This window comes from Poromitra crassiceps, assembly GCF_964638095.1.
Source record: "Poromitra crassiceps genome assembly, chromosome: 5".
In the NCBI taxonomy this organism is placed as follows: Eukaryota; Metazoa; Chordata; class Actinopteri; order Beryciformes; family Melamphaidae; genus Poromitra; species Poromitra crassiceps.
The window spans coordinates 49,384,413-49,394,412 of record NC_139642.1 but is presented as its reverse complement, the minus strand read 5'-3'; the positions used below and the strand labels follow the sequence as shown (position 1 = coordinate 49,394,412).

The 10,000-nt window shown below is 46.7% G+C and overlaps 1 protein-coding gene across 2 annotated transcripts in view; it reads left to right on the top strand.

Moving 5' to 3' along the window:
* The window catches only part of cux1b (cut-like homeobox 1b), a 79,385-nt gene that overhangs the window by 32,872 nt on the left and 36,513 nt on the right, over positions 1–10,000 (top strand). For both annotated transcript variants that reach the window (XM_083636891.1, XM_083636890.1), the window contains exons 4-6: positions 1,078–1,156; positions 4,336–4,473; positions 6,963–7,086. In XM_083636891.1, coding sequence (XP_083493017.1) covers positions 1,078–1,156; positions 4,336–4,473; positions 6,963–7,086 — 341 coding nt within the window. The remainder of the gene's footprint in view (positions 1–1,077; positions 1,157–4,335; positions 4,474–6,962; positions 7,087–10,000) is intronic.

Genomic DNA, 10,000 nt, shown 5'->3' with positions numbered 1-10,000 from the left:
TCTCCCCTCTCCCCTCCCCTCCTCTCCTCTCCTCTCCTCTCCCCTCTCCTGTCCTCTCCTGTCCTCTCCTCTCCTCTCCTGTCCTCTCCTCTCCTCTCCCCTCCCCTCCTCTCCTCTCCTCTCCTCTCCCCTCTCCTCTCCTCTCCTCTCCTCTCCTCTCCTCTCCTGTCCTCTCCTCTCCTCTCCTCTCCTCTCCTCTCCTCTCCTCTCCTCTCCTGTGTTAATGGCTGCATCCAGTAATGGATCCACACTCTGAACTGCTGCTAAGAGCTGACTGGATAATCTGCCCCTGCTGTGGCTGGAAAGACTGAGCCAGCTGTTTCAATGATGTCAGCGTGCTGGAGGCAAACGAGCACACACACGTACACACACACACACACACACACACACACGTACACACACACACCCACACAGCCCGGCCCACGTACTCAGACGCACTCACTGGGGGGACAGACGGACGCGGACACGCACGGGCACGCGCCAAACGAAACGTATCCGTCATCGGGTGAACAGCTGAAGCGTCTCCCCGGGAAGGAAACACCGTCGCAGCCACTGTCGGGACAGACAGCCCACGATCGCATAGTGAGGACAGATAGATATGTAGAGATATGTCTCTCTGTGTCTCTGTCTGCCAGAGGACAGATAGATATGTAGAGATATGTCTCTCTGTGTCTCTGTCTGCCAGAGGACAGATAGATATGTAGAGATATGTCTCTCTGTGTCTCTGTCAGGACAGATAGATATGTAGAGATATGTCTCTCTGTGTCTCTGTCTGCCAGATGACAGATAGATATGTAGAGATATGTCTCTCTGTGTCTCTGTCTGCCAGAGGACAGATAGATATGTAGAGATATGTCTCTGTGTGTCTCTGTCTGCCAGAGGACAGATAGATATGTAGAGATATGTCTCTCTGTGTCTCTGTCAGGACAGATAGATATGTAGAGATATTTCTCTCTGTGTCTCTGTCTGCCAGAATGGATGGGCCTGCTTCTTCTGCCTGCATGGATGTGACGTTTCAGATGTGAGGCGCCTCTAACTGACAATTAGCGTTTCTTCTCTTCTCCTTCCTCCCTGCAGATCGATGCGTTGAGTAAGAGAAGTAAAGAAGCAGAGGCCGCCTTCTTGAACGTCTACAAGAAATTAATCGATGTCCCAGGTAAGCCTGTGTATAATGTGTGTGGAGTCTAGTGTGTGTGTGTGTGTCTGTGTGTGTGGTGTGTGTGTGTGTGTGTGTGTGGAATCTATTGTGTGTCTGTGTGTGTGTGCGTTTATTCAGACACCTCCCCAGTCCAAAGACCCAAGCTTGTGATCAGAAGACTTCCTTATCTATGCGGACAGCACCAACACAGGGGGAAGAGAAAAAGCGTGACACCCCCCCCCCCCCCCCTCCCCCCCATGCATCCAGGCGTGCGCGACGCCTTAATATGCCCCCCTCCCGCGAGAACCGGTCCCCGCCGGCGTAGCCTTCAGAGGGGTCTCAGCAGAAGGCGCGACCCGATACGGACGACAAGCGGCGCCGGCGATTGGCTGGCGCCGAGCGCACACGCGAGCAGTCACGTTCGGGCTGCACATTGCGGGGAGAGAGGGAAGGACACACAGTCCACAGTGGCACAGAACACACACAGACACACACAGCCATGCCGGGGCGGGGAGGTTTTCAGCTGTACGGGGAGCCCTGGAGGGCCCATATATGTAGGAATGAGAGAGAGGAGTTGAGTTCATCTATAGCGTAAGCAGGTCATCATACTCCCATATGGATAGACCTACAGTAATATCTTTGGATTGTACTGCTCCCAATAAGTCAGCGCCAGCTCTGACGGGGCTATTCTTAACTTGCAGCGAGACAATGATGTAATGCCTGATGCACACACACACACACACACACACACACACACACACACACACACACACAGACACACACACACACACACACACACACACACACACACACACAGACACACACAGACACACACACACACACACACACACACACACACACACACACACACACAGACACACACACACACACACACACACAGACGCGCACAGACACAGACACACACCAGGCGGGCTAATGCAGCAGTCTTGAAAGAGGAAACAGGGTGTTTTGTTCTGTCTTCTATCAGCTGAAGGCCTGGTTAGTCAGCCCACTGTGCTCTGCTTTGGATTAGACATGTCTGGCTGGCTGGGGGGGTGGGGTGTGGGGGGGGGGCGGGGGGTGCGTTCAGCACCACTGGCTCCACGAGTCAAACTGCTTTTAACAGGCGGTGCAGCTGATTTGGAGGGGGCCAATGTGAAGGACAAAGGTTTGATAAGATGGAGAGAAAGTTGATTTTCAAGGGCACTGAGGCAGATAGCAGTCCAAATCCAGGGCGCGCACTTATGTTCCTTGTGTGTGTGTGTGTGTGTGTGTGTGTGCGCGTGGGTGCGCGCACACTGCATGGTGTGTCACCTTGACGGCACAAAATCAGCATGAAATTCCCCAATCGTTCTCTGCTGATCTCTCATTAGCATAGTTAAGATATCTAACTGCGTGCGTCAGATGTGACAAACACACGCACGCACGCACACGCACACACACACACACACACACACACACACACACACACACACACACACACACACACCGCGCACACATCCCTTACCCCCAGCTGTAAGCTGTCATTTCCTTTTATCTGTAGAACACACATAAACACAAACTGCTCTCTTAGCTAGCATGCTGACGAGCGTCGCCCGCGTCTCTTGGCTGCCTGTCACCAGTCTGCCACCCGTGAGCAGCAATCAGCTGTGATTGGCCTGACTGGCAGAGCTCTGTCCATCACAGTGACAGTTAACCCCCTGCTGTGAGCTCGTTAAGGGGGCAACAATATGCATATTCCTATTGAGCTGTTTAGGCACGGCAGGGCTTAGGTTCAATATTAATTAATTAATAAAAGGAAATCAAAATTAATAATAATGCATAATTAATAGTTATAATTATAATATAATATGATTATACATATAATTAATAAATACAAATAAATAAATAAAATTTGAATCAATAACATTTCTCTGGCATTCGTACTTTTTTCCTGTATGTATGGAAAGTCTACCGAACCCGTGACACTACTGTGTCGTATCGAACCGAACCTTGAGTTTTGTGAACCGCTCGCGGAGAAGCTGCTAGAACGTTTCTAGATCGTTCTTTCTACCTTCCTTCCTTTGATGTCTCATTTGTTTCTCGCGTTACCTATTTTACAGGCCGCATCACAGTCAACTGTTTTAGTGATCACAGTCTAGTCTCTGTTGTTTATGTCTGTCTCATCTTTGTTGTTGCATTCGCTGTCTGTGTCTCTGTATCGCTCACCCAATACTCTTGCTGTCTCAGCAGTTGACGCATTATGCTGTGCTCCCCTGCAAAAAGAGAGAGAGCAGTAATTGCGTGCTTAGAGAAGCACAGGAACATGACTTCAAAGTGGATCTCCTGCCCCGACAATAGTATTGTTGATACAAAGCCTGCTAGTGTATCATTTAATAGCATTTATGGAGACGGTTTTGTTGATACAGAATCTAAACACTAGCCGTGCGGTGTTCTGTGCTCTAAGCCAGTGATGCCCAACCAACCAGGGGTACATGAGTAGCTTGCAGGGGGCAAATGATCAAAAAAGAAGAAGAAAGAAAAAGATTGCAAGTAATTTCATAAGCCCATTGCTAAAATGGTAACGTGCACGCTAGTCCTCCCACAAATGGTACGGGCACACTAGTCTAGATCTAAAAGTTTAAAAGCCGATCACCCCCTGCTGCTTTCCTGGCTAACAAAAAAAAATGTTTAAGTTGTACTCTTGATGTAAAAAAGGTATAAGTTGCTACAGTATGTTATTAACAAACTGAATCATAGTTCTGGCATTTTCTGGTTTTCCACTAACTCTTTGTGTCATTTGTTGTCTGACCTAGGGCTGGGGCGATATAGCTAAAAAGTATATCGATATGAAATATTTCATGTCAGTCGATATCAATAATTATTGATCATTTTTAATGACCCGTTTTTATTAATAAAAAAAAACATGAGAAGAGTTAAACTATCGAAAGTTTGATCAAACTATTTTTTTTATTGTATTGATGACGTGTCTATCGTCGTCGGTATATATTGCTATGGTTTTATCGCCCAGCCCTAGTCCCTGTATCATCGTAATAATGTTAATAATGTGATATTTTATTGAACCTGCTGCGATCAGTACATCTCCACAGGGAGGTGAGAGGTCAGGGACAGCTCCAGAACAGAACAGTGCCCCTGGAGCTGCTAGGGAGTCATTGCCGTGGTCAAGGTGTGTTAATGTGCTGTGTTGTCTCTGGCAGACCCTGTCCCTGTGTTGGAGCTGGCTCAGCAGCTGCAGCTGAAGCTCCAGAGGATGCACGACATTGAGACAGAGAACACCAAACTTCGAGAGACACTGGAGGACTACAACAAAGAGTTTGCTGAGGTCAAAAACCAAGGTCAGAGACAGACCATATATAGATGCACTCATTTTGGGTCTTCCTGGCTCTCAGAGAGGCCTCGGTGTAGGGCTGCACGGTTAGCCACACATAACACGATTAATTGTTGTGTAGTTAGGCAATGTTGGAGTGGAATAATATTTTCCTGGTGTGGTGTATCGATCGCTTCTATTGCCTGTGAATCATAACCTTTGAATTCACAACGTGTACCTACCGTATATGTATGTCACCAAAATGAAAATGAAAATGTAGAAGCAGGCAGACTGAAAACGTAGCGACAAGCAAAGTGTTAGGGAGGAAAATGCTTTTCTCCAGTCTGAATGTGAATTTATGGCGTTTTAGGGTGTGTGTCCACATAGCGTTTGTCAGCGTCTTTTTGGTGTTGGAAAAAAGTGCTGCCTGGAGCGCTTTTTGTGAGGAGAAATAAAAGCAGATGCTAGCTAATATTCCCAGCATACCAGCTGCACTAACCAGGTGGCTTAACGTAACGTTCGCATTTCTGCCAGACAATACAATGTTGTAGAACAATCAAGGCTTTCCAGATTACCAATTGTTGTTACAACGCTGTTCGTCATGTAAATTCAATGATTAGCCGACAACGTCCAATTTCTCCATCGCCCGGCGGGAAAAACAGGTTCAAATTTGCACAGTTTCTGTGTACATTTTAAGGCCTTGGGGATATAGCTACACCCCAAAGTAATAAAGTACCGTAGTACATATTTTCTTTCTTTAAATTTTGTAAATGATCACAAAGGCCACAATAAGAAAAAGACAATAGAGTGAAAACAAGACTTTCTAGCTGCTGATACCGAGAAGTACAGGCCTATGTAACGTGAGTAAACGTGTACAAGTGAAAATGTGTGCTAATGTCTGCAATGACGTGTCGCAAAACAAAGTTACTGCGATTTAATCATCACAATCACACAGTATTTACCCAAAATAACCAGGATTGTCATTTTTGCTGTAATGGTGCAGCTCTACTTGGGTGGTAGCATCACCAGCAGTCTGTCGAAGAGTGTTTAAAAACAGTGAACTTTAAAGAGCAAAACATAAGGTCATCGGAACCAATTCAGAAGGGCTTTTCAAAAGGACCAGAGCACGTTAGAACATAGTTTAATGCCTCATGCATATTTTCTAATAGGTGTTCAGGGGGAAAAAACACACCAGGCCCAGTTTCATAAATAAAACATGACGGGCTACCTCGGGGTAGAGCAAGATGGAAAAAGTGACAAAGGCAGAGCGACAAGTGAGAAGGAGTCATAAAAACGCTGTAATATCGGCGTAAAAAAGGAAGGGTGAGTGAGCGAGCCGCCGAGTGTTTTGGAATGGAATGCCCCCCCTTCTCCAGCCAGAGTTAATTGGAACAGCTCGATAGCGGCAGGGTTCCATTCTGCCATTGATTTTCCTGTTCCCTCATCCTTTATCCCTCCTTCCTGCCTCAATAGATGGGGGATATTTAAACCCCAAAACACACTGTGGAACTCCCACTCCTGTTACACGCACACACACACACGGCCGCACACACACACACACACACGCGCACGCGCACACACAGGGGCCATTGATCCCCGCAACCTAAATGTTTAAAGTTCAGTTAAGCAGTTAAGGGGTAAGAGGGCTCTGAGGGGACTCTCCTCTATTGATTATGTGTCAGGGCCGTGAGACTGGAGTTTAAATCACACACACACACACACACACACACACACACACACACACACACACACACACACACGAGCGCACACACATACACACACACACACACACACACACACACGAGTGCACACACACACACACGAGCGCACAAGCACACACACACACACACACACACACACACACACATCAACGCGCACACACAAAGTGCTAAGAGCCCTCAGTCAAAGGCAGCAAGCAGCAGTGCTCTTTATCTTTGTCTCACTCACTTATATCTTTCTCTCAGACACACACACACACACACACACACACATACACACACGTACGCACACACACACACACACACACACACACACACACACACACACACATGTACACACACACACACACACACACACACACACGCACACACAGGCCTATTTATGACCCCAGTTATGTGTTAGATTTATTTGCGGCTGCCCCATACAGAGCCTGGCCGTCAGCAGGTTATGGGGTTTCAGCACTAATGCAGGCCTAATGAATACAGCCTATCTGCTGCCGGTGGACGTTGAATATTCTATGGCGGCGGTGGATGTAAAGATTAGGCCGGCCGGAGCCACCGGGGGCAGCGCCGCGCAGCCCTCCTCCTCTGTGCTGCTGACAGAGGAAGAATGTGGGATATGAAACACGGTTCCTTTTGAAAAAGGTCAATGACCCGTTTGAAAGCATTATCGTCATCATTACCATTTATCATTTCTAGGAAAGCGCAGTGTTTCTCCCCCTCCCTGTGTTTTGCACTTTCTTAATCTTTCTCCTCTTCCCTCGGCACCTCTGTGTGTTCCTGCCTTACCGTCGTCCAGAGGTGACCATCAAGTCCTTGAAGGAGAAGATCCGCGAGTACGAGCAGTCTCTGAAGAACCAAGCGGAGAACCTGGCTCAAGAGAAAGAGCTGCAGCTACACAACGACTATGCAGAGAAGGAGAGGTACTGTGTTGCTGAAGCTGTTGCTCATGTAATAATAACGTGCATTATTTTGCTGTTTGAAATCTGTGGGCCATTTCACCCTCAGGCAGAACTTCTCTAATGTTAATATCTTAGGTTAGTAGTGTTGGCTTTGCATCGCAGCGCTATTCATGACTAAATACTAAAGTCATGTTTTAAAATGTATGTAAAATACTCTTCTTGTAATAACAGTTTCTGTCTGATATGCTTTTTCCCCACACAAAAAAAGTTTAATTATCTTGTTAAAATCTTTAAAATTACATCTACTCCTTCTCCCCCGTTAAAAATTCCAGAGTGTATGAATTATACAAATATATTTAATCTCAAACGTTTTCCTGCTGGCCTGCTACTTCACTGTAAAGTCCACTCTCAGTGTATGTGCACTGGAGCCTTCAAGTTTCCCTTTTTGTAAGTTGAACATTGGACAGATATCTTGGCTTCCAAACTATTTGTGATGTCACAAATCATGCCCGTAGGCCCACCCCCTAAAATTGGGTTTTCAGTGAGCACAGAGAGACGTTCCACTTTCAGCAGACGGATGTGAAAATAGCCTCCTAGTGTCAAACTCAACTCTGCACTGCACTCACATCATTCAGCACAGTGAAGCTCACACATCCAGCTGAAGGAACAAGAAGAAAAACACGCTTTTGACTTCAGGCGCTCTTTAGTCATTAAGTAGTTCTGTGTCTTCTGAATTTGTCTGTTAATTAAATGTTTGATTTAATCAACTTATAAACCAATCAACCCGATGAACTTATGGCTTTCCCCCACTGTTGCTGTCTTCCTGACAATGAATGCAGGAATGGGAATGACCTTTAGAAAGGACAGTGGCAGCATTTTTCTCATGTGGGTTCTTGTTGTTCTTGTCTTGATGGGAATCAAACGCCTCACATTAGTTTCTTGCTTTTCTTCATCAAGATGTTTGTTCTGAGCCACTGCTGCCATAGACCTCCACTGTGTCTGAAGGTAGAGCTGCTGCCATAGACCTCCACTGTGTCTGAAGGTAGAGCTGCTGCCATAGACCTCCACTGTGTCTGAAAGTAGAGCTGCTGTCATAGGCCTCCACTGTGTCTGAAGGTAGAGCTGCTGCCATAGACCTCCACTGTGTCTGAAAGTAGAGCTGCTGCCATAGACCTCCACTGTGTCTGAAAGTAGAGCTGCTGCCATAGACCTCCACTGTGTCTGAAAGTAGAGCTGCTGCCATAGACCTCCACTGTGTCTGAAAGTAGAGCTGCTGCCATAGGCCTCCACTGTGTCTGAAAGTAGAGCTGCTGCCATAGGCCTCCACTGTGTCTGAAAGTAGAGCTGCTGCCATAGGCCTCCACTGTGTCTGAAGGTAGAGCTGCTGCCATAGACCTCCACTGTGTCTGAAGGTAGAGCTGCTGCCATAGACCTCCACTGTGTCTGAAGGTAGAGCTGCTGCCATAGACCTCCACTGTGTCTGAAGGTAGAGCTGCTGCCATAGACCTCCACTGTGTCTGAAAGTAGAGCTGCTGCCATAGACCTCCACTGTGTCTGAAGGTAGAGCTGCTGCCATAGACCTCCACTGTGTCTGAAAGTAGAGCTGCTGCCATAGACCTCCACTGTGTCTGAAGGTAGAGCTGCTGCCATAGACCTCCACTGTGTCTGAAGGTAGAGCTGCTGCCATAGACCTCCACTGTGTCTGAAAGTAGAGCTGCTGCCATAGACCTCCACTGTGTCTGAAAGTAGAGCTGCTGCCATAGACCTCCACTGTGTCTGAAAGTAGAGCTGCTGCCATAGACCTCCACTGTGTCTGAAAGCTGCTGCCATAGACCTCCACTGTGTCTGAAAGTACCACTGCTGCCATAGACCTCCACTGTGTCTGAAAGTAGAGCTGCTGCCATAGACCTCCACTGTGTCTGAAAGTAGAGCTGCTGCCATAGACCTCCACTGTGTCTGAAAGTAGAGCTGCTGCCATAGACCTCCACTGTGTCTGAAAGTACCACTGCTGCCATAGACCTCCACTGTGTCTGAAGGTAGAGCTGCTGCCATAGACCTCCACTGTGTCTGAAGGTACCACTGCTGCCATAGGCCTCCACTGTGTTTGAAAGTAGAGCTGAGAAAAATCCCCCAAATAACCACGTTTACACACAAAAAAGGCTGCTTAAATATCAGGTGTCGCCCTTTTTTTGTTGTTGGAGAAAGTGCTTTATTGTGCCATAATAGAGCAGCGAAGGAAGAGCCTGCGTCTATTCAAGCCTATTTTCAAGGGATTTGGACGTGTCTACGATTTCAGATCCACTGCAAGTCTGTGACAATAAGGAATGAGCACAAAATGGCTTCCAGATATTTCAGTATGAGGCAAGACGATGCAGACCAGTGAGCTGATGCATTAACTCCTATCAGGGCTAGAGTGGCCTAAGACTCACATGTGTATATAACACCAACTGTCCTTTAGCAGGAAGTAACTCATTCAACATGAAGACAATTCAGCTAATTGGCTAAGCTCAGTGTCCTCGGTAACTATAGGCGAGATTATGAGCCATTGAAGCAGTTTAAATATGATCAAAAGGACTAACCCTAAGCTAATTTTAGGAATGTTTTTTTTGTAAAGGTTTGATCACTGAGGTTTGAATCTACTCTGCTGTTTTGTATATATAGTTACAGTACAGCATCAGACTTGGCTTTGATTCCAAGATAAACAACTAGCTCTGTGATCATCAATATGATAAAAAAATAATCCTGAGCCTGTAACTTTAAACCCATTAATGATAGCATCTGTGTTGTTTATCAAATAGAGCTAATAATTTCCCCGCTGCCAATCTCATTATGCAACGTCCCACTATGTTGACGCTCATTGGCCCTTTCAGACGTACAGCAGAAGATCAATTGTCCGAGCGTACTTCCTGTACGTCAGTGTTTTATAGGCCCCTTC